At 50.0% G+C, this 25,774-nt stretch overlaps 1 protein-coding gene across 2 annotated transcripts in view; it reads right to left on the bottom strand.

The window, feature by feature from the left end:
• PODN (podocan) overlaps nucleotides 1–25,774 on the bottom strand; it is a 213,581-nt gene that overhangs the window by 115,196 nt on the left and 72,611 nt on the right. For both annotated transcript variants that reach the window (XM_063938900.1, XM_063938899.1), the window contains exons 6-7: nucleotides 13,300–13,456; nucleotides 3,912–4,027 (exon numbers count right to left, since the gene is read on the bottom strand). In XM_063938900.1, the coding sequence (XP_063794970.1) occupies nucleotides 3,912–4,027; nucleotides 13,300–13,456 (273 nt within the window). The remainder of the gene's footprint in view (nucleotides 1–3,911; nucleotides 4,028–13,299; nucleotides 13,457–25,774) is intronic.

The following is a 25,774-nucleotide window of genomic DNA, read 5'->3' as shown; positions in this document are numbered from 1 at the left end:
GGTTCTGAATCTCTTCTGCTTGAAGTCTGATAGTATCCACCAGTGCGTGTTGGAAAGCGTTGGATTCATCTCCCCTGGTCTCCAATGTTTCAATTCGAGAACCCAGCTGAGTCAGTTCAGACCGAAGTGAGGACACCTCAGAGTGGACCACATCTCGGAGTTTACTCTCCAAAGATGTGAAGTCCGCCTTAGTGGGCAAGGTCTGCAGGAGGGTGAGGACCTTCTGCATGTCTTGCTGTCCAGTGGAGTTCCTATCTGGTGTAGTCACTCTGTTTTCGCCTTGCTTCTCTGCCCTCTCGGAATGTGCCGGAGAGGAAGGCGTCGGTGGAGTCGACATAACTGTATCTTTCCGGAGATTGAGAAACCGCCTTAGGTCTGAGCGGGGGGTGACTTCAGACTGACAAATAGAGGTTTTCACTCCCCTACGTTTCCTGCGACTCATGGGTAATAAGAAGGGGATGTGGGCGTCGAAACCTATGCGACAGGCGTTGGGGCAGATGTGATGGGCGATTCAGTATCACAGGTCACACTTTGAGCACTCCCTCGGTCCCATATCCCAGAGCTTGGGGCTGATATTCACTGATCCCTAAGTCGCCACCATACAGAAGAGAGTGTCAGGTGCAGTGGTGAGTGCGTTCGGTGAATCGCGCAGTTACAGACATGTCCGGGTGGATGCGTTATCGTGTCGGGTCTAGCAAGATATTGCAGAATCAGCCAAACAGATCTGTGGTCATTTTGGTAGTAGAACGTGTCAGAAGGCGTCAGCCATCATCCCTCGAGACGGCCCTACATGGCTGCAGGAGGAGGCGTCTATTTCCTTTTGGGTGGGGACATGGTGGTCACACAGCGGTGGCTAGTTATAGGCAAGTTGTTTTGTTATAATACAAGCAAGTGTAGCAGTAGGGGAGGTGAGATGTAGCAGGGGTCCACCAGGGGGAGCTTCAGTTCCCTATGTCAGGCAAAGAATGTGCAGCTCGTCCCCTATAACTAGTGGGGTGGTTGGGATCCTGTGTCAACAGCCCCTGTCACCTACACCCTATTTGGCAGCAGGGCTATACAGCACTCTTAGTATGGGCGCCTTTCCAGATATAAAAATGGCGTCGGCAGGCTCCTATTCCCAATTGCCAGTGGTGTCTGCCAGGATCTAAGATGGCGCCGCCAGGCTGCTACCTCCAGGTGCCTGTAATGGGCCTTATGTATCCCCTGTCTGCGGGATATTTTCAGTGGTGGCAGTGGCTGGCTTCCCCGGAGCGGGGTCTCCTGGGGCACGCTGTGAGCTTTGGTTATGTCAGTGGCCGCGTCCGGCCCCGGGAGCGGCACCACGTGACCGGCGCCGCACTCCCTCTCGCAACGGAGCCAGCCGCCGGGTACACGGGGACCCGCCGCACAGAGCGGATCGTCCAGGTATAGACTCACCAGGACGAGGTGACGAGTGGTGAGTGGTGCGGGGGCTCTGGGGGTGTTGGGGACAGCTCCGGCCCGTCTCTCCGCCGCAGGGCGCCGCACTTCTGGTCCGGGGCAGCTCCAAACGCGAGGTCCCGGCTCCAGCTGGCGGGGTAGGCCGCAACCCGCACGGGTCCAGGGGGCACCCGCCGGCTCCGCAACCGCCCTGTTCAGTGCTGGGGGGGTCTGAGTAGGGTATATGAAGGGTACCAGTTATGTTTGTAGGGCAAATGAGCAGTTAAACTGCTACTGTGGCAGGAGCTTGAGTGCAGCACAACCTCCTGCATCCACAGCCAGGCCACACCCCCGATAATAATCGGTCTTAGACATGTTAAGTTTAAGAAAGCGCTGGGACATCCAGGAAGAGGTAGCAGATAGACAGTTGGAGATACGAGTGAGGAGAGCAGGGGAGAGGTCTGGAGAGGAAAGATAGATTTGGGTGTCATCAGCGTAGAGATGATATTGGAAACCAAAAGAACTGATGTGCTTACCTAGTGAGGACGTATAGAGAGAGAAGAGAAGAGGACCAAGGACAGAACCTTGGGGTACCCATACAGTTAGTGGAAGTGAGGGGGAGGTGGAGTCATGAGAGGAGACAGAGAAAGAACGGTCAGAAAGGTAGGAGGACAGCCAAGAGAGGGCAGTGTCACGTAGACCAATGGAGTGAAGAATTTGCAGTAGGAGAGGATGGTCCACAGTGTCAAAAGCAGCAGAGAGATCAAGTAGAATAAGTATAGAGTAGTGTCCCTTATATTTAGCAGCATGGAGGTCATTGCATACTTTAGTGAGGGCAGTTTCAGTGGAGTGGAGAGGACGGAAGCCAGACTGGAATGGGTCAAGCAGTAAGTGTGAGGAAAGAAAGGAAGTAAGACGGTTGTAGACAATACGCTCAAGGAGTTTGGAGGCAAAAGGGAGGAGAGAGATGGGTCGGTAGTTGGAGAGAGTGTTTGGATCAAGTGTAGGTTTTTTAAGAATAGGAGAGATGAGTGCATGCTTGAAGGCAGAGGGGACAGTGCCTGATGAGAGGGAAAGATTGAGAAGGTGGGAAAGATGGGAACAAGCAGAAGGAGAGAGGTAGCAGAGGAGGCGAGAGGGGATAGGGTCAAGTGGGGAGGTGGTGAGGGGACAGGAATGAATGAGGGCCATGACTTCCTCTCCAGATGCATGAGAGAAAGATGACAGAGTAGGTGCGAGGGATGGGGAGGGTTGGTAAGGGATAGGAGAAAGCTGATTACTGATGGACTGGTGTGATGTGATGTCCTGACGTATGGAGTCAATTTTGGATGTGAAGTAATTGGCAAAGTCAAGAGCAGAGAGTGAGGAAGGGAGACGAGGTGGAGGTGGGCAGAGGGGTGAGTTGAGAGTGGCAAAGAGGCGCCGGGGGTTGGAAGACTGGAAGGAGATGAGGTTCTTGAAGTATGACTGTTTAGCAAGAGAAAGGGCAGCACTGAAGGATGAGAGCATAAGTTTGAAATGGAGGAAGTCTGCCTTAGAGCGTGATTTCCTCCAGTGTCACTCAGCAGTACGTGAGCATTTTTGCAGATATCTGGTGCATTTGGTGTGCCAGGGTTGAGGTGTTAATTTGCGAGGGTGAATAGTGGTTGGTGGAGCAACAGAGTCAAGAGCACAGAGACACCACCACTGGCTGTACTGTATAGGGTCTTACATATTATTCTGCCCGCACCTATATAACATGATTCCGTGTACATGCAGAGACACCACCATTGGCTGTACTGTATAGGGTCTTATATATTATTCTACCTGCACCTATATACCATGATTCCGTGTACATGCAGAGACACCACCATTGGCTGTACTGTATAGGGGTCTTACATATTATTCTGTCCACACATATATAACATAATTCCGTGTACATGCAGAGACACCACCGCTGGCTGTACTGTATAGGGTCTTACATATTATTCTGCCCACACCTATATAACATGATTCCGTGTACATGCAGAGACACCACCATTGGCTGTACTGTATAGGGTCTTATATATTATTCTACCTGCACCTATATACCATGATTCCGTGTACATGCAGAGACACCACCATTGGCTGTACTGTATAGGGGTCTTACATATTATTCTGTCCACACATATATAACATAATTCCGTGTACATGCAGAGACACCACCGCTGGCTGTACTGTATAGGGTCTTACATATTATTCTGCCCACACATATATAACATAATTCCGTGTACATGCAGAGACACCACCGCTGGCTGACCTGTATAGGGTCTTATATATTATTCTGCCCGCACCTATATAACATGATTCCGTGTACATATAGATACAACACCGCTGGCTGTACTGTATAGGGTCTTATATATTAGTCTGCCCGCACCTATATAACATGATTCCGTGTACATATAGATACAACACCGCTGGCTGTACTGTATAGGGTCTTATATATTATTGGACCTCAGTAGTGAATGTGAGCGAGTTCCTAAGAGGGGTCTCACCCAAATGTCTCATTGTTCATCCCATCATTGGTCAGGAGGTTGTGCTGCAGGTAGAGCTCACGCAGGTTAGACAGCTGACTGAGAGCGCCTTCCGGGATCTTCTCCAGCTTATTGTTCTGTGAGACAGAGAGTGTTACTACAGCCATATACAGTACGGCCCGGATATAATATGACAGCACAGCACAAATCTATGTATTGTGACAGCACGTATATAATGTGACAGCACAGTACGCATATTTTGTAACAGCACGTATATAATGTCACAGCACGTATATAATGTGACAGCACAGTACACATATTTTGTAACAGCGCGTATATAATGTGACAGCACAGCACGTATATAATGTGACAGCACAGCACGTATATAATGTGACAGCACAGCACGTATATAATGTGACAGTACAACACAGGCAGGACAGCACAGCAGGTATATAATGTGACATAACGGAACGTATATAACCTGACATCACAGGCAGGACAGCACATATATAATGTGGCAGGACAGCACAGCACGTATATAACCCAAGAGCACAGACAGCACATCACATATATAATGTGACAGCAGATCACATATATAATGTGACAGCGCAGCACGTGTATAATGTGACAGCGCAGCATGTATATAATGTCACAGCACAGCACGTATATAATGTGACAGCACGTGTGTAATGTGACAACACAACACATATATAATGTGACAGCGCATCACATATATAATGTCACAGCACAGCACATATATAATGTGACAGCACAGCACGTATATAATGTGACAGCACAGCACGTATATAATGTGACAGTACAACACAGGCAGGACAGCACAGCAGGTATATAATGTGACATAACAGAACGTATATAACCTGACATCACAGGCAGGACAGCACATATATAATGTGACAGCGCAGAACGTATATAATGTGACATAACAGAACGTATATAACATGACATCACAGGCAGGACAGCACATATATAATGTGACAGCGCAGCACGTATATAATGTCACAGCACAGCACATATATAATGTGACAGCGAAGGCAGGACAGTACAACACATATATAACCTGACAACAAAGTACATATTATATATAAATATATATATTTATTGTGGGGAGAGGATATGTGTCTCACCACAACTGACCACATTCTTGTGGGATCACCTCCCTCCAAGGAAGTATAAAACAAGACTTGCACATTCTGCACCTGCAGTGGATATTTATAGCTCCGGGCTTTCTGGATTGCACAGCTGCAACTGGAGAAACAGAGGTCCGGGTTTTCCAGTTCACCAAGAGACAGCATGAAGTCAGAGGCAGGAGAGAAGTTTAAAAGTCCCATTCACCAAATGCACATGGCAGTGATGCCTGTTAGAGGCCAGTGAGTAGGGTTCAGCTTGTAGTGTCAGGGACTGTGGACATCGGTTGTGCCAGAAGAGCACGGCATGTGTGGCTGCAGCCACGGCAGCGGACTAACTATTGAGCATGGAGGAGTGCTGGGACTTAATGCATTTCTTTGCTTATTTTCTGTATGTACCTGTGTGACCAGGCCTAAGCCTGTGTATGCCGTGCTACAGTGTCTGATGCCAGTAATGACACTGTGGATGTAACCGGAATACCTGCCTGCGAGTCCTTACTTCCAGTGCCCGTTCTACAATATATATACAGTATATATACAATTGCAGCAAATGAGCAGTTACTGAATAGCACATGCATAGGTGGGATATACTATATTTGTCAGGCCTGGTATTTCCTTTCCTACATGACCACATGCTGGCGAACTATAGACATACTGTAGATAGATGTATATTACTAGCAGAGGTCACAGCTGTATACTGCATACCTCCCAACATAACCCTTACCAGAAGGGACAGAACGCTCGGCTCCTGATCTTCCCTCTTACTGTATGATTGCTCTAACCTGTGCTGAACACCTTTCTTATCCATTACTCCATTCACCACAGGTGCTGGCAATCATACAGTAAGAGAGAAGAGCAGGAGCAGAGCATTGTGTCCTCCTGGAGAGGTCATGTTGGGAGGTATGACATAGGTATGAGCACTGGGTCAGTATTAGGGTACAGCACAGGTGATAGTAATCATACAGTAAGAGGGAAGTACGGGAGCAGAGCATTGTGTCCTCCTGGAGAGGTCATGTTGGGAGGTATGACATAGGTATGAGCACTGGGTCAGTATTAGGGTACAGCACAGGTGATGGTAATCATACAGTAAGAGGGAAGAGCAGGAGCAGAGCATTGTGTCCTCCTGGAGAGGTCATGTTGGGAGGTATGCCATAGGTATGAGCACTGGGTCAGTATTACGGTACAGCACAGGTGATGGTAATCATACAGTAAGAGGGAAGTACGGGAGCAGAGCATTGTGTCCTCCTGGAGAGGTCATGTTGGGGGGTATGACACAGGTATGAGCACTGGGTCAGTATTAGGGTACAGCACAGGTGATGGCAATCATACAGTAAGAGGGAAGAGCAGAAGCAGAGCATTGTGTCCTCTTGGAGAGGTCATGTTGGGAGGTATGACATAGGTATGAGCACTGGGTCAGTATTGGGGTACAGCACAGGTGATGGTAATCATACAGTAAGAGGGAAGAGCAGGAGCAGAGCATTGTGTCCTCCTGGAGAGGGTCATGTTGGGAGGTATGACATAGGTATGAGCACTGGGTCAGTATTAGGGTATAGCACAGGTGATGGTAATCATACAGTAAGAGGGAAGAGCAGGAGCAGAGCATTGTGTTCTCCTGGAGAGGTCATGTTGGGAGGTATGACATAGGTATGAGCACTGGGTCAGTATTAGGGTACAGCACAGGTGGTGGTAATCATACAGTAAGAGGGAAGTGCAGGAGCAGAGCATTGTGTGCTCCTGGAGAAGGCCATGTTGGGAGGTATGACATAGGCATGAGCACTGGGTCAGTATTGGGGTACAGCACAGGTTATGGTAATCACACAGTAAGAGGGAAGTGCAGGAGCAGAGCATTGTGTCCTCCTGGAGAGGTCATGTTGGGAGGTATGACATAGGTATGAGCACTGGGTCAGTATTAGGGTACAGCACAGGTGATGGTAATCATACAGTAAGAGGTAAGAGCAGGAGAAGAGCATTGTGTCCTCCGGGAGAGGTCATGTTGGGAGGTATGACATAGGTATGAGCACTGGGTCAGTATTAGGGTACAGCACAGGTGATGGTAATCATACAGTAAGAGGGAAGTGCAGGAGCAGAGCATTGTGTCCTCCTGGAGATGTCATGTTGGGAGGTATGACATAGGTATGAGCACTGGGTCAGTATTAGGGTACAGCACAGGTGATGGTAATCATACAGTAAGAGGGAAGAGCAGGAGCAGAGCATTGTGTCCTCCTGGAGAGGGTCATGTTGGGAGGTATGACATAGGTATGAGCACTGGGTCAGTATTAGGGTACAGCACAGGTGATGGTAATCATACAGTAAGAGGGAAGAGCAGGAGCAGAGCATTGTGTCCTCCTGGAGAGGGTCATGTTGGGAGGTATGACATAGGTATGAGCACTGGATCAGTATTAGGGTACAGCACAGGTGATAGTAATCATACAGTAAGAGGGAAGAGCAGGAGCAGAGTATTGTGTCCTCCTGGAGAGGGTCATGTTGGGAGGTATGACATAGGTAAGAGCACTGGGTCAGTATTAGGGTACAGCACAGGTGATGGTATTCATACAGTAAGAGGGAAGAGCAGGAGCAGAGCATTGTATCCTCCTGGAGAGGTCATGTTGGGAGGTATGACATAGGTATGAGCACTGGGTCAGTATTGGGGTACAGCACAGGTGATGGTAATCATACAGTAAGAGGGAAGTGCAGGAGCAGAGCATTGTGTCCTCCTGGAGAGATCATGTTGGGAGGTATGACATAGGCATGAGCACTGGGTCAGTATTGGGGTACAGCACAGGTTATGGTAATCACACAGTAAGAGGGAAGTGCAGGAGCAGAGCATTGTGTCCTCCTGGAGAGGTCATGTTGGGAGGTATGACATAGGTATGAGCACTGGGTCAGTATTAGGGTACAGCACAGGTGATGGTAATCATACAGTAAGAGGGAAGAGCAGGAGCAGAGCATTGTGTCCTCCTGGAGAGGGTCATGTTGGGAGGTATGACATAGGTATGAGCACTGGGTCAGTATTAGGGTACAGCACAGGTGATGGTAATCATACAGTAAGAGGGAAGAGCAGGAGCAGAGCATTGTGTCCTCCTGGAGAGGGTCATGTTGGGAGGTATGACATAGGTATGAGCACTGGATCAGTATTAGGGTACAGCACAGGTGATAGTAATCATACAGTAAGAGGGAAGAGCAGGAGCAGAGTATTGTGTCCTCCTGGAGAGGGTCATGTTGGGAGGTATGACATAGGTATGAGCACTGGGTCAGTATTAGGGTACAGCACAGGTGATAGTAATCATACAGTAAGAGGGAATAGCAGGAGCAGAGCATTGTGTCCTCCTGGAGAGATCATGTTGGGAGGAATGACATAGGTATGAGCACTGGGTCAGTATTAGGGTACAGCACAGGTGATGGTAATCATACAGTAAGAGGGAAGTACGGGAACAGAGCATTGGGTCCTCCTGGAGAGGTCATGTTGGGAGGTATGACATAGGTATGAGCACTGGGTCAGTATTAGGGTACAGCACAGGTGATGGCAATCATACAGTAAGAGGGAAGTGCAGGAGCAGAGCATTGTGTCCTCCTGGAGAGATCATGTTGGGAGGTATGACATAGGCATGAGCACTGGGTCAGTATTGGGGTACAGCACAGGTTATGGTAATCACACAGTAAGAGGGAAGTGCAGGAGCAGAGCATTGTGTCCTCCTGGAGAGGTCATGTTGGGAGGTATGACATACGTATGAGCACTGGGTCAGTATTAGGGTACAGCACAGGTGATGGTAATCATACAGGAAGAGGGAAGAGCAGGAGCAGAGCATTGTGTCCTCCTGGAGAGGGTCATGTTGGGAGGTATGACATAGGTATGAGCACTGGGTCAGTATAAGGGTACAGCACAGGTGATGGTAATGATACAGTAAGAGGGAAGTGCAGGAGCATAGCATTGTGTCCTCCTGGAGAGGTCATGTTGGGAGGTATGACATAGGTATGAGCGCTGGGTCAGTATTAGGGTACAGCACAGGTGATGGTAATCATACAGTAAGAGGGAAGTACGGGAGCAGAGCTTTGTGTCCTCCTGGAGAGGTCATGTTGTTGTTTTTTTGACATAGGTATGAGCACTGGGTCAGTATTGGAGTACAGCACAGGTGATGGTAATCATACAGTAAGAGGGAAGTGCAGGAGCAGAGCATTGTGTCCCTCCTGGAGAGATCATGTTGGGAGGTATGACATAGGTATGAGCACTAAGTCAGTATTAGGGTACAGCACAGGTGATGGTAATCATACAGTAAGAGGGAAATGCAGGAGTAGAGCATTGTGTCCTCCTGGAGAGGTCATGTTGTGGTTTTTCGACACAGGTATGAGCACTGGGTCAGTATTAGGGTACAGCACAGGTGATGGTATTCATACAGTAAGAGGGAAGAGCAGGAGCAGAGCATTGTATCCTCCTGGAGAGGTCATGTTGGGAGGTATGACATAGGTATGAGCACTGGGTCAGTATTAGGGTACAGCACAGGTGATGGTAATCATACAGTAAGAGGGAAGTGCAGGAGCAGAGCATTGTGTCCTCCTGGAGAGATCATGTTGGGAGGTATGACATAGGCATGAGCACTGGGTCAGTATTGGGGCACAGCACAGGTGATGGTAATCATACAGTAAGAGGGAAGTGCAGGAGCAGAGCATTGTGTTCTTGGAGAGGTCATGTTGGGAGGTATGACATAGGTATGAGCACTTGGTCAGTATTATGGTACAGCACAGGTGATGGTAATCATACAGTAAGAGGGAAGTGCAGGAGCAGAGCATTGTGTCCTCCTGGAGAGGTCATGTTGTGGTTTTTGACACAGGTATGAGCACTGGGTCAGTATTGGGGCACAGCACAGGTGATGGTATTCATACAGTAAGAGGGAAGAGCAGGAGCAGAGCATTGTGTCCTCCTGGAGAGGTCATGTTGGGAGGTATGACATAGGTATGAGCACTGGGTCAGTATTGGGGTACAGCACAGGTGATGGTAATCATACAGTAAGAGGGAAGAGCAGGAGCAGAGCATTGTGTCCTCCTGGAGAGGTCATGTTGGGAGGTATGACATAGGTATGAGCACTGGGTCAGTATTAGGGTACAGCACAGGTGATGGTAATCATACAGTAAGAGGGAAGTGCAGGAGCAGAGCATTGTGTCCTCCTGGAGAGGTCATGTTGGGAGGTGTGACATAGGTATGAGCACTGGGTCAGTATTGGGGTACAGCACAGGTGATGGTAATCATACAGTAAGAGGGAAGAGCAGGAGCAGAGCATTGTGTCCTCCTGGAGAGGTCATGTTGGGAGGTATGACATAGGTATGAGCACTGGGTCAGTATTAGGGTACAGCACAGGTGATGGTAATCATACAGTAAGAGGGAAGAGCAGGAGCAGAGCATTGTGTCCTCCTGGAGAGGTCATGTTGGGAGGTATGACATAGGTATCATCACTGGGTCAGTATTAGGGTACAGCACAGGTGATGGTAATCATACAGTAAGAGGGAAGAGCAGAGCATTGTGTCCTACTGGAGAGGGTCATGTTGGGAGGTATGACATAGGTATGAGCACTGGGTCAGTATTAGGGTACAGCACAGGTGATGGTAATCATACAGTAAGAGGGAAGAGCAGGAGCAGAGCATTGTGTCCTCCTGGAAAGGTCATGTTGGGAGGTATGACATAGCTATGAGCACTGGGTCAGTATTAGGGTACAGCACAGGTGATGGTAATCATACAGTAAGAGGGAAGTGCAGGAGCAGAGCATTGTGTCCTCCTGGAGAGGTCATGTTGGGAGGTATTACATAGGTATGAGCACTGGGTCAGTATTAGGGTACAGCACAGGTGATGGTAATCATACAGTAAGAGGGAAGAGCAGGAGCAGAGCATTGTGTCCTCCTGGAGAGGTCATGTTGGGAGGTATTACATAGGTATGAGCACTGGGTCAGTATTAGGGTACAGCACAGGTGATGGTAATCATACAGTAAGAGGGGATTGCAGGAGCAGAGCATTGTGTCCTCCTGGAGATGTCATATTGGGAGGTATGACATAGGTATGAGCACTGGGTCAGTATTAGGGTACAGCACAGGTGATGGTAATCATACAGTAAGAGGGAAGAGCAGGAGCAGAGCATTGTGTCCTCCTGGAGAGGTCATGTTGGAGGTATGACATAGGTATCAGCACTGGGTCAGTATTAGGGTACAGCACAAGTGATGGTAATCATACAGTAAGAGGGAAGAGCAGGAGCAGAACATTGTGTCCTCCTGGAGAGGTCATGTTGGGAGGTATGACATAGGTATGAGCACTGGGTCAGTATTAGGGTACAGCACAGGTGATGGTAATCATACAGTAAGAGGGAAGTGCAGGAGCAGAGCACTGTGTCCTCCAGGAGAGGGTCATGTTGGGAGGTATGACATAGGTATGAGCACTGAGTCAGTATTAGGGTACAGCACAGGTGATGGTAATCATACAGTAAGAGGGAAGAGCAGGAGCAGAGCATTGTGTCCTCCTGGAGAGGTCATGTTGGGAGGTATGACATAGGTATGAGCACTGGGTCAGTATTAGGGTACAGCACAGGTGATGGTAATCATACAGTAAGAGGGAAGAGCAGGAACAGAGCATTGGGTCCTCCTGGAGAGGTCATGTTGGGAGGTATGACATAGGTATGAGCACTGGGTCAGTATTACGGTACAGCACAGGTGATGGTAATCATACAGTAAGAGGGAAGAGCAGGAGCAGAGCATTGTGTCCTCCTGGAGAGGTCATGTTGGGAGGTATGACATAGGTATGAGCACTGGGTCAGTATTAGGGTACAGCACAGGTGATGGTAATCATACAGTAAGAGGGAAGAGCAGGAACAGAGCATTGTGTCCTCCTGGAGAGGGTCATGTTGGGAGGTATGACATAGGTATGAGCATTGGGTCAGTATTAGGGTACAGCACAGGTGATGGTAATCATACAGTAAGAGGGAAGTGCAGGAGCAGATCACTGTGTCCTCCAGGAGAGGGTCATGTTGGGAGGTATGACATAGGTATGAGCACTGGGTCATTATTGGGGTACAGCACAGGTGATGGTAATCATACAGTAAGAGGGAAGTGCAGGAGCAGAACATTGTGTTCTTGGAGAGGTCATGTTGGGAGGTATGACATAGGTATGAGCACTGGGTCAGTATTATGGTACAGCACAGGTGATGGTAATCATACAGTAAGAGGGAAGTGCAGGAGCAGAGCATTGTGTCCTCCTGGAGAGGTCATGTTGTGGTTTTTGACACAGGTATGAGCACTGGGTCAGTATTGGGGCACAGCACAGGTGATGGTATTCATACAGTAAGAGGGAAGAGCAGGAGCAGAGCATTGTGTCCTCCTGGAGAGGTCATGTTGGGAGGTATGACATAGATATGAGCACTGGGTCAGTATTAGGGTACAGCACAGGTGATGGTAATCATACAGTAAGAGGGAAGTGCAGGAGCAGAGCATTGTGTCCGCCTGGAGAGGTCATGTTGGGAGGTATGACATAGGTATGAGCACTGGGTCAGTATTAGGGTACAGCATAGGTGATGGTAATCATACAGTAAGAGGGAAGAGCAGGAGCAGAGCATTGTGTCCTCCTGGAGAGGTCATGTTGGGAGGTATGACATAGGTATGAGCACTGGGTCAGTATTAGGGTACAGCATAGGTGATGGTAATCATACAGTAAGAGGGAAGTGCAGGAGCAGAGCATTGTGTCCTCCTGGAGAGGTCATGTTGGGAGGTATTACATAGGTATTACCGCTGACCTCAGCCACAACTATTCCAAGGGACTGACGGTTATGGGTATTGTGTATTCCAGCACCAGAGACGGCTGCAATGTTAGATGTTGTATATAGAAGACCACCTTATTCTTTCCGGGTGTGGATTATTAGAGCTACACTAAAAAGGTAATAGGTAGACCACTAATGGTCAACATTTATTAGGTTGACACGGTCAAAAGGTCGACATGGAAATCGTGTTTTGGCATTTTTCTGCCACAAACCAGCCCCAATAGCTGGCCATGCTTCGGGCAAGGTGCCGCGCTCCACTACCGCTGCGTTCCACACAGGTTACTATTCCCCATCGTAGTCCACGTGGAAGTATAAATAATAAGCTGAAAAAAATGATTTATAATAAAAAAATGTGTTGGCCATTTGTCATGTCAACATTTTCACCCTGTCGACCTAATGCATGGTGACCATTAGTGGTCTACTTATTGGCTGTAGACCTTTTTAGGGCTTCATTCAGGTCACATGCAGCAGATGTACCTTCAGGTGCAGTTTGTACAGTGCAGGGGGCAGGTGCTTGGGAACGTACTTCAGGAAGTTGCTGGACATTATAAGGATCTCCACATTGTCAGAGCGATTAAACATGTTGTCCGGTATCCCAGCGTCAGTCAGTTTATTGTTGTGCAGATACACAGACCTGGTGAGAGAGACCCGGACATCAGCAGCAGCACTACAAACATCAGAATGTCCTACTGTCCATTTCCCATATTACACCTCAGAACAGCCACGTGATAGGGGCGTATCACACATTACTCTTGTTTGGCCACATTTTTCCTGATAGTCCATTCAGTATTGTGGACAGGTATGATCCCCAGCCAAACTAAGCGTCTGATCAGACCTGATTGATGTTGTGCAAATTTGCAAGGTGGACGATTATTGAATGACTGTGCATGCATACAACTCATAATGCCGCAAGCGCGAGGCCACGTTGCAAAAGAAATCAGCGTTTTTTAAAATCAATTGGTGAACGCAGGCTGATTGACAGGAAGCAAACATTTGTGGGTGGTAAGTGGCCATTTTATGGGAGTGTCAGGAAAAAGGCAGGCGTGCCCAAGCGTAATCACCTTTCTGGCCTCCTCCTTACTCACCTCTCTGGCCTCCTCCTTGCTCACCTCTCTGCCCTTCTCCTTACTCGCCTCTCTGCCCTTCTCCTTACTCGCCTCTCTGCCCTTCTCCTTACTCACCTCCCTGCCCTTCTCCTTACTCACCTCCCTGCCCTTCTCCTTACTCACCTCCCTGCCCTTCTCCTTACTCACCTCTCTGCCCTTCTCCTTACTCACCTCTCTGCCCTCCTCCTTACTCACCTCTCTGCCCTCCTCCTTACTCACCTCTCTGCCCTTCTCCTTACTCACCTCTCTGGCCTCCTCCTTACTCACCTCTCTCCCCTTCTCCTTACTCACCTCTCTGCCCTTCTCCTTACTCACCTCTCTGGCCTGCTCCTTACCTCTCTGCCCTTCTCCTTACTCACCTCTCTGCCCTTCTCCTTACTCACCTCTCTGGCCTGCTCCTTACTCACCTCTCTGCCCTTCTCCTTACTCACCTCTCTGGCCTGCTCCTTACTCACCTCTCTGCCCTTCTCCTCACTCACCTCTCTGGCCTCCTCCTCACTCACCTCTCTGCCCTTCTCCTCACTCACCTCTCTGCCCTTCTCCTTACTCACCTCTCTGCCCTTCTCCTTATTCACCTCTCTGCCCTTCTCCTTACTCACCTCTCTGCCCTTCTACTTACTCACCTCTCTGCCCTCCTCCTTACTCACCTCTCTGCTCTTCTCCTTACTCACCTCTCTGCCCTCCTCCTTACTCACCTCTCTGCCCTTCTACTTACTCACCTCTCTGGCCTCCTCCTTACTCACCTCTCTGGCCTCCTCCTTACTCACCTCTCTGCCCTTCTCCTTACTCACCTCTCTGGCCTCCTCCTTACTCACCTCTCTGCCCTTCTCCTTACTTACCTCTCTGCCCTCCTCCTTATTCACCTCTCTGCCCTTCTCCTTACTCACCTCTCTGGCCTGCTCCTTACTCACCTCTCTGCCCTTCTCCTCACTCACCTCTCTGGCCTCCTCCTTACTCACCTCTCTGCCCTTCTCCTTACTCACTTCTCTGCCCTCCTCCTTACTCACCTCTCTGCCCTTCTCCTTACTCACCTCTCTGCCCTTCTCCTTACTCACCTCTCTGGCCTCCTCCTTACTCACCTCTCTGCCCTTCTCCTCACTCACCTCTCTGGCCTCCTCCTCACTCACCTCTCTGCCCTTCTCCTCACTCACCTCTCTGCCCTTCTCCTTACTCACCTCTCTGCCCTTCTCCTTATTCACCTCTCTGCCCTTCTCCTTACTCACCTCTCTGCCCTTCTACTTACTCACCTCTCTGCCCTCCTCCTTACTCACCTCTCTGCCCTTCTCCTTACTCACCTCTCTGCCCTCCTCCTTACTCACCTCTCTGCCCTTCTACTTACTCACCTCTCTGGCCTCCTCCTTACTCACCTCTCTGGCCTCCTCCTTACTCACCTCTCTGCCCTTCTCCTTACTCACCTCTCTGGCCTCCTCCTTACTCACCTCTCTGCCCTTCTCCTTACTTACCTCTCTGCCCTCCTCCTTATTCACCTCTCTGCCCTTCTCCTTACTCACCTCTCTGGCCTGCTCCTTACTCACCTCTCTGCCCTTCTCCTCACTCACCTCTCTGGCCTCCTCCTTACTCACCTCTCTGCCCTTCTCCTTACTCACTTCTCTGCCCTCCTCCTTACTCACCTCTCTGCCCTTCTCCTTACTCACCTCTCTGCCCTTCTCCTTACTCACCTCCCTGCCCTTCTACTTACTCACCTCTCTGCCCTCCTCCTTACTCACCTCTCTGCCCTCCTCCTTACTCACCTCTCTGCCCTTCTCCTTACTCACCTCTCTGCCCTTCTCCTTACTCACCTCCCTGCCCTTCTCCTTATTCACCTCTCTGCACATTCACCTCTCTGCCCTTCTCTTTACTCACCTCTCTGCCCTTCTCCTTACTCAACTCTCTGCCCTTCTCCTTACTCACCTCCCTGCCCTTCTCCTTACTCACCTCCCTGCCCTTCTCCTTACTCACCTCTCTGCCCTTCTCCTTACTCACCTCTCTGCACTTCTCCTTACTCACCTCTCTGCCCTCCTCCTTACTCACCTCTCTGCCCTCCTCCTTACTCACCTCTCTGCCCTCCTCCTTACTCACCTCTCTGCCCTTCTCCTTACTCACCTCTCTGGCCTCCTCCTTACTCACCTCTCTGGCCTCCTCCTTACTCACCTCTCTGCCCTTCTCCTTACTCACCTCTCTGGCATCCTCGTTACTCACCTCTCTGGCCTCCTCCTTACTCACCTCTCTGCCCTCCTCCTTACTCACCTCTCTGGCCTCCTCCCTACTCACCTCTCTGCCCATCTCCTTACTCACCTCCCTGGCCTCCTCCCTACTCACCTCTCTGCCCGTCTCCTTACTCACCTCTCTGGCCTCCTCCTTACTCACCTCTCTGCCCTCCTCCTTACTCACCTCTCTGGCCTCCTCCTTACTCACCTCCCTGCCCTTCTCCTTACTCACCTCTCTGCCCTTCTCCTTACTCACCTCTCTGCCCTTCTCTTTACTCACCTCTCTGCCCTTCTCCTTACTCACCTCTCTGGCCTCCTCCTTACTCACCTCTCTGGCCTCCTCCTTACTCACCTCTCTGGCCTCCTCCTTACTCACCTCTCTGGCCTCCTCCTTACTCACCTCTCTGCCCTTCTCCTTATTCACCTCTCTGCCCTTCTCCTTATTCACCTCTCTGCCCTTCTCCTTACTCACCTCTCTGGCCTCCTCCTTACTCACCTCTCTGCCCTCCTCCTTACTCACCTCTCTGGCCTCCTCCTTGCTCACCTCTCTGGCCTCCTCCTTACTCACCTCTCTGGCCTCCTCCTTACTCACGTCTCTGGTCCCCTCCTTACTCACCTCTCTGGTCCCCTCCTTACTCACCTCTCTGGTCCCCTCCTTACTCACCTCTCTGGCCTCCTCCTTACTCACCTCTCTGCCCTCCTCCTTACTCACGTCTCTGGTCCCCTCCTTACTCACCTCTCTGGCCTCCTCCCTACTCACCTCTCTGCCCTTCTCCTTACTCACCTCTCTGGCCTCCTCCCTACTCACCTCTCTGCCCTCCTCCTTACTCACCTCTCTGGCTCCCTCCTTACTCACCTCTCTGGCCTCCTCCCTACTCACCTCTCTGACCTTCTCAATACTCACCTCTCTGGCCTCCTCCCTACTCACCTCTCTGCCCTTCTCCTTACTCACCTCTCTGGCTCCCTCCTTACTCACCTCTCTGTCCAGGAGCCAGAGAGAGGAGAGGAGGAGGCCCAAGAGAGGAGGAGGCTCGTGTGCAGCCTTCTGCATCAGCGGCCCCCTCCATCTGACGATGCACAAGGATTTAATACTTACCCCCTCGGCGTTCCCCGGTGCTGCCGTCCTTCTCCACAGCGGCAATAGTCTGAGCACAGACTCTATTGCACATGCACGAACCTCCAGGAAAATGGCGTGGCAGCCATTTTACTGAAGATTTTCTTAATGCGCATGCGCGAAACGCCGGAAAAATGGCCACCGTTTCCGGAGTTTTCAGAAAGCTCAATAGAGTTTGTACCCCCTAGTGTGCAGACTCTATTGTGCTGCCGAGAACGGATGGCTCCGACGGGGACTCTAGAGAGGTAAGTATTAAACAAATGGGTGCAGTGTGTGCGGGTTGGGCCCCCTGGACCTCGGGGCCCATGTGCACCCATTATAGATATGCCTCCTCCTTACTTACCTCTCTGTCTTTTCCCTTCTTCACCTCTCTGGCGTTCCCCATACTCGCCTCCCCCGAATGTCGGCAAGTACGGGCAATGTATACCCTATTCTCTTCTCCCCCGGATGTCGGCAAGTATGGGCAATGTATACCCTATTCTCTTCTCCCCCGGATGTCGGCAAGTACGGGCAATGTATACCCTATTCTCTTCTCCCCCGGATGTCGGCAAGTACGGGCAATGGATACCCTATTTTCTTCTCCCCCGGATGTCGGCAAGTACGGGCAATGGATACCCTATTCTCTTCTCCCCCGGATGTCGGCAAGTACGGGCAATGTATACCGTATTCTCTTCTCCCCCGGATGTCGGCAAGTATGGGCAATGGATACCCTATTCTCTTCTCCCCCGGATATCGGCAAGTACGGGCAATGGATACCCTATTCTCTTCTCCCCCGGATGTCGGCAAGTACGGGCAATGGATACCGTATTCTCTTCTCCCCCGGATGTCGGCAAGTATGGGCAATGGATACCCTATTCTCTTCTCCCCCGGATGTCGGCAAGTACGGGCAATGGATACCCTATTCTCTTCTCCCCCGGATGTCGGCAAGTACGGGCAATGGATACCCTATTCTCTTCTCCCCCGGATGTCGGCAAGTACGGGCAATGGATACCCTATTCTCTTCTCCCCCGGATGTCGGGTAGTACGGGCAATGTATACCCTATTCTCTTCTCCCCCGGATGTCGGCAAGTACGGGCAATGTATACCCTATTCTCTTCTCCCCCGGATGTCGGGAAGTACGGGCAATGGATACCCTATTCTCTTCTCCCCCGGATGTCGGGAAGTACGGGCAATGTATACCCTATTCTCTTCTCCCCCGGATGTCGGGAAGTACGGGCAATGTATACCCTATTCTCTTCTCCCCTGGATGTCGGCAAGTACGGGCAATGTATACCCTATTCTCTTCTCCCCCGGATGTCGGGAAGTACGGGCAATAGATACCCTATTCTCTTCTCCCCCGGATGTCGGCAAGTACGGGCAATGTATACCCTATTCTATTCTCCCCCGGATGTCGGGAAGTACGGACAATGTATACCCTATTCTCTTCTCCCCCGGATATCGGCAAGTACGGGCAATGTATACCCTATTCTCTTCTCCCCCGGATGTCGAGAAGTACGGGCAATGTATACCCTATTCTCTTCTCCCCCGGATGTCGGCAAGTACGGGCAATGGATACCCTATTCTCTTCTCCCCCGGATGTCGGGAAGTACGGGCAATGTATACCCTATTCTCTTCTCCCCTGGATGTCGGCAAGTACGGGCAATGTATACCCTATTCTCTTCTCCCCCGGATGTCGGGAAGTACGGGCAATGTATACCCTATTCTCTTCTCCCCCGGATGTCGGCAAGTACGGGCAATGTATACCCTATTCTCTTCTCCCCCGGATGTCGGCAAGTACGGGCAATGGATACCCTATTCTCTTCTCCCCCGGATGTCGGCAAGTACGGGCAATGTATACCCTATTCTCTTCTCCCCCGGATGTCGGCAAGTACGGGCAATGGATACCCTATTCTCTTCTCCCCCGGATGTCGGCAAGTACGGGCAATGTATACCCTATTCTCTTCTCCCCCAGATGTCGGCAAGTACGGGCAATGTATACCCTATTCTCTTCTCCCCCGGATGTCTGCAAGTACGGGCAATGTATACCCTATTCTCTTCTCCCCCGGATGTCGGGAAGTACGGGCAATGGATACCCTATTCTCTTCTCCCCAAGGTGTCGGGAAGTACGGGCAATGTATACCCTATTCTCTTCTCCCCCGGATGTCAGCAAGTACGGGCAATGTATACCCTATTCTCTTCTCCCCCAGGTGTCGGGAAGTACGGGCAATGTATACCCTATTCTCTTCTCCCCCAGGTGTCGGGAAGTACGGGCAATGTATACCCTATTCTCTTCTCCCCCAGGTGTCGGGAAGTACGGGCAATGTATACCCTATTCTCTTCTCCCCCGGAATGCCTTTATAGAAACATTAATGTTCTGTGTTATAAACACTTCACACATGTTCCCCGGCCACTGTATAATAAAGAGCATTTTGCAATGGCTGGATGCCTGTGGTGTCGCTGAATGAAGCAATCTGTGTCTGCTTATTCCAGGCCAAGAACTGGGAGAATTACTTAATAAAAACTCGTATGGTGGTCGCAAGTGGAAAACTACATTTACAGCACGTGGTCTTATTCTTGTATTTTGGTTTCTTTGTATGATTGGTAACTGTGAGAACTAATCATTTTATTTCAGACTCGTCTGTGCCAGTGTGATGCCAGATATATACTACAACCAGGGCGCGGTGAGAGGGGTGTGACCGCTCGCCATGGTGCACTTGTGTGATGTCACATCATCACGTGCGCGGCTACAGGGTGCCTTTGAGCGGTCCTATGGCGCACATGCACTCAATTGGTTGGTAGCCCAAGGATATATTTCAAGCTTCAACAGATTAATTAGCCACCCGCTTATTGCTCACAGAGTCGTCCATTCACATAGAAACAAATCCGATCTGATTGCACGCTAGGATTTTTTACTGCACTGCGATCAGGTCAGAACTGCGCATGCATGTGAGGCAGCGGTGAAAGGGGTCATTGAGAAATTGCGCCATCGGGGGCCCGCCCTCCAATGTGAAATACTACAATTTGCAGCAGAGGACTGCGCTATAATGTCACAATTCACCACAAACCGCGTCATCGAGATCCCGGCAGCTGACGAGGAGGCGTCCGAGTCAGTTACTGACAAACGTCTGTTTCCCGGACATGCCGGGAGGGTAGGCGATCATGATACAACTGAGACTTCATGCCATGAAAGAGTTAACTATTTCACAGAGACTTTGGAAGAGAGACATGAAAATTCCATCCATGCAGAGCTAATTAGGAAATTGTTTGCATGTGTAGAACCTCGGATAAAACCGCTCAGTGCTTCATAGGCAAATGGGCTGAATAACGCCTCGTACACAGGGGAGTTACTGCACAGTGTTACACAAACTATATCACAATTTATTACACACACTTTGATGTGCAGAATATGAACCAGACCGGGAATGTCAGCACTCAGGTATAATGAGATGGATTGCTGCGATCTGGACTTCTACGCTTCTAGCTGCAGGCTACATGCAGTGCTCAGCTGCAGAGAGGCCACTGTGTAACTGCTAAGCAGGTCACCTTATCAGCACAGCTGGGGTGGTGCACCAAGCACCAGGTCTATGCTGGGAGAGGTCGCAATGTAACTGCTAATCAGGTCACCTTATTAGTACAGCCGGGGTGGTGCACCAACACCAGGTCTATGCTGGGAGAGGTCACCATGTCACGGCTAAACAGGTCACCTTATATTAGTACAGCTGGGGTGGTGCACCAAACACCAGGCCTATGTTTGGAGAGGTCACCATGTAACTGCTAATCAGGTCACCTTATATTAGTATAGCTGGGGTGGTGCACCAACACCATTCCTATGCTGGGAGAGGTCACCATGTAACTGCTATTCAGGTCATCTTATATTAGTACAGCTGGGGTGGTGCACCAACATCAGGCCTATGCTGGGAGAGGTCACCATGTAACTGCTAATCAGGTCACCTGATCAGCACAGCTGGGGTAGTGCACCAACACCAGGTCTATGCTGGGAGAGGTCACCATGTCACTGCTAATCAGGTCACCTTATATTAGTAAAGCTGGGGTGGTGCACCAACACCAGGACTATGCTGAGAGAGTCACCATGTCACTGCTAATCAGGACGCCTTATATTAGTACAGCTGGGGTGGTACACCAAACATTAGGCCTATGCTGGGAGAAGTCACCATGTAACTGCTAATCAGGTCACCTTATATTAGTACAGCTGGGGTGGTGCACCAACACCAGGCATATGCTGAGAGAGGTCACCATGTAACTGCTATTCAGGTCACCTTATATTAGTACAGCTGGGGTGGTGCACCAACACCAGGTCTATGCTGGGAGAGGTTAACATGTAACTGCTAATCAGGTCACCTTATATTAGTATAGCTGGGGTGGTGCACCAACACAAGTCCTATGCTGGAAGAGGTCACCATGTAACTGCTAATCAGGTCACCTTATATTAGTACAGCTGGGGTAATGCACCAACACCATTCCTATGCTGGGAGAGGTCACCATGTAACTGCTATTCAGGTCATCTTATATTAGTACAGCTGGGGTGGTGCACCAACATCAGGCCTATGCTGGGAGAGGTCACCATGTAACTGCTAATCAGGTCACCTGATCAGCACAGCTGGGGTAGTGCACCAACACCAGGTCTATGCTGGGAGAGGTCACCATGTCACTGCTAATCAGGTCACCTTATATTAGTATAGCTGGGGTGGTGCACCAACACCAGGACTATGCTGGGAGAGGTCACCATGTAACTGCTATTCAGGTCATCTTATATTAGTACAGCTGGGGTGGTGCACCAACATCAGGCCTATGCTGGGAGAGGTCACCATGTAACTGCTAATCAGGTCACCTGATCAGCACAGCTGGGGTAGTGCACCAACACCAGGTCTATGCTGGGAGAGGTCACCATGTCACTGCTAATCAGGTCACCTTATATTAGTAAAGCTGGGGTGGTGCACCAACACCAGGACTATGCTGAGAGAGGTCACCATGTAACTGCTATTCAGGTCATCTTATATTAGTACAGCTGGGGTGGTGCACCAACATCAGGCCTATGCTGGGAGAGGTCACCATGTAACTGCTAATCAGGTCACCTGATCAGCACAGCTGGGGTAGTGCACCAACACCAGGTCTATGCTGGGAGAGGTCACCATGTCACTGCTAATCAGGTCACCTTATATTAGTAAAGCTGGGGTGGTGCACCAACACCAGGACTATGCTGAGAGAGGTCACCATGTCACTGCTAATCAGGACGCCTTATATTAGTACAGCTGGGGTGGTACACCAAACATTAAGCCTATGCTGGGAGAAGTCACCATGTAACTGCTAATCAGGTCACCTTATATTAGTACAGCTGGGGTGGTGCACCAACACCAGGCATATGCTGAGAGAGGTCACCATGTAACTGCTAATCAGGTCACCTTATATTAGTACAGCTGGGGTGGTGCACCAACACCAGGCCTATGCTGGGAGAGGTTAACATGTAACTGCTAATCAGGTCACCTTATATTAGTATAGCTGGGGTGGTGCACCAACACAAGTCCTATGCTGGAAGAGGTCACCATGTAACTGCTAATCAGGTCACCTTATATTAGTACAGCTGGGGTAATGCACCAACACCATTCCTATGCTAGGAGAGTTCACCATGTAACTGCTATTCAGGTCATCTTATATTAGTACAGCTGGGGTGGTGCACCAACATCAGGCCTATGCTGGGAGAGGTCACCATGTAACTGCTAATCAGGTCACCTTATATTAGTACAGCTAGGGTGGTGCACCAAACACTAGGCCTATGCTGGGAGAGGTCACCATGTAACTGCTAATCAGGTTACCTTATATTAGTACAGCTGAGGTGGTGCACCAACATCAGGCCTATGCTGGGAGAGGTCACCATGTAACGGCTACTCAGGTCACCTTATATTAGTACAGCTGGGGTGGTGCACCAACACCAGGCCTATGCTGGGAGATGTCACCATGTAACTGCTAATCAGGTCACCTTATATTAGTACAGCTGGGGTGGTGCACCAAACACCAGGCCTATGCTGGGAGAGGTCACCATGTCACGCCTAAACAGGTTACCTTATATTAGTACAGCTGGGGTGGTGCACCAACACCAGGCCTATGTTGGGAGAGGTCACCATGTCACTGCTAATCAGGTCACCTTATATTAGTAAAGCTGGGGTGGAGCACCAACATCAGGCCTATGCTGGGAGAGGTCACCATGTAACGGATACTCAAGTCATCTTATATTAGTACAGCTGGGGTGGTGCACCAACACCAGGCCTATTCTGAGAGAGTACACCATGTAACTGCTAATCAGGTTACCATATCAGCACAGCTGGGGTGGTGCACCAACACCAGTTTTATGCTGGGAGAGGTCACCATGTAACCGCTAATCAGGTCACCTTATCAGTACAGCTGGGGTAGTGCACCAACACTAGTCCTATGCTGGGAGATGTCACCATGTCACTGCTAATTAGGTCACCTGATATTAGTATAGCTGGGGTGATGCACCAACACTAGTCCTATGCTGGGAGATGTCACCATGTCACTGCTAATCAGGTCACCTGATATTAGTACAGCTGGGGTGGTGCACCAAACACCAGGTCTATGATGGGAGAGGTCACCATGTAATGGCTACTCAGGTCACCTTATATTAGTACAGCTGGGGTGGTGCACCAACACCAGGCCTATGCTGGGAGAGGTCACCATGTCACTGCTAATCAGGTCACCTTATATCATACCTCCCAACATGACCTCTCCAGGAGGGACACAATGCTCTGCTTCTGCACTTTCCTCCTAATTTATGATTGCCGGCACCTGTTTTGAACTGGTTACTGGATAAGAAAAGTGTTTCAGCACAGGTGATGGTAATCATACATTAAGAGGGAAGTCCAGGAGCAGAGCATTCTGTCCCTCCTGGAGAGGGTCATGTTGGGTGGTATGACATAGGTATGAGCACTGGGTCAGTATTAGGCTACAGCACAGTGATGGTAATCATACAGTAAGAGGGAAGAGCAGGAGCAGAGCATTGTGTCCTCCTGGAGAGGGTCATGTTGGGAGGTATGTTATATTAGTACAGCCGGGGTGGTGTACCAACACCAGGTCAATGCTGAGAGAAGTCACCATGTAACTGCTAATCAGGTCACCTTATCAGTACAGCCGGGGTGGTGCACCAACACCAGGTCTATGCTGGGAGATGTCACCATGTAACTTCTAATCAGGTCACCTTATCATTACAGCTGGGGTGGTGCACCAACACCAGGCCTATGCTGAGAGAGGACACCATGTAACTGCTAATCAGGTCGCCTTATATTAGTACAGCTGGGGTGGCGCACCAAACACCAGGCCTATGCTGGGAGAGGTTACCATGTAACTGCTAATCAGGTTACCTTATATTAGTACAGCTGGGGTGGTGCACCAACACCAGGCCTATGCTGAGAGAAGTCACCATGTAACTGCTAATCAGGTCACCTTATATTAGTACAGCTGGGGTGGTGCACCAACACCAGGTCTGTGCTGGGAGAAGTCACCATGAAACTGCGAATCAGGTCACCTTATCAGTACAGCCGGGGTGGTGCACCAAACACCAGGCCTATGCTGAGAGAAGTCACCATGTAACTGAAAATCAGGTCACCTTATCAGTATAGCCAGGGTGGTGCACCAACACCAGGCCTATGCTGAGAGAAGTCACCATGTAACAGCTAATCAGGTCACCTTATCAGTACAGCCAGGGTGGTGCACCAACACCAGTCCTATGCTGGGAGAGGTCACTATGTAACTGCTAATCAGGTCACCTGATCAGCACAGCTGGGGTAGTGCACCAACACCAGGTCTATGCTGGTAGAGGTCACCATGTCACTGCTAATCAGGTCACCTTATATTAGTACAGCTGGGGTGGTGCGCCAAACATTAGGCCTATGCTGGGAGAAGTCACCAAGTAACTGCTAATCAGGTCACCTTATATTAGTACAGCTGGGGTGGTGCACCAACACCAGGCATATGCTGAGAGAGGTCACCACGTAACTGCTAATCAGGTCACCTTATATTAGTACAGCTGGGGTGGTGCACCAACACCAGGCCTATGCTGGGAGAGGTTAACATGTAACTGCTAATCAGGTCACCTCATATTAGTATAGCTGGGGTGGTGCACCAACACAAGTCCTATGCTGGAAGAGGTCACCATGTAACTGCTAATCAGGTCACCTTATATTAGTATAGCTGGGGTGGTGCACCAACACCATTCCTATGCTGGGAGAGGTCACCATGTAACTGCTAATCAGGTCATCTTATATTAGTACAGCTGGGGTGGTGCACCAACATCAGGCCTATGCTGGGAGAGGTCACCATGTAACTGCTAATCAGGTCACCTGATCAGCACAGCTGGGGTAGTGCACCAACACCAGGTCTATGCTGGGAGAGGTCACCATGTCACTGCTAATCAGGTCACCTTATATTAGTAAAGCTGGGGTGGTGCACCAACACCAGGACTATGCTGAGAGAGTCACCATGTCACTGCTAATCTGGACGCCTTATATTAGTACAGC

The sequence above is a fragment of the Pseudophryne corroboree genome, chromosome 9 (genome assembly GCF_028390025.1).
Source record: "Pseudophryne corroboree isolate aPseCor3 chromosome 9, aPseCor3.hap2, whole genome shotgun sequence".
Taxonomy (NCBI): Eukaryota; Metazoa; Chordata; class Amphibia; order Anura; family Myobatrachidae; genus Pseudophryne; species Pseudophryne corroboree.
This window is presented reverse-complemented; position numbering and strand designations above follow the sequence as displayed.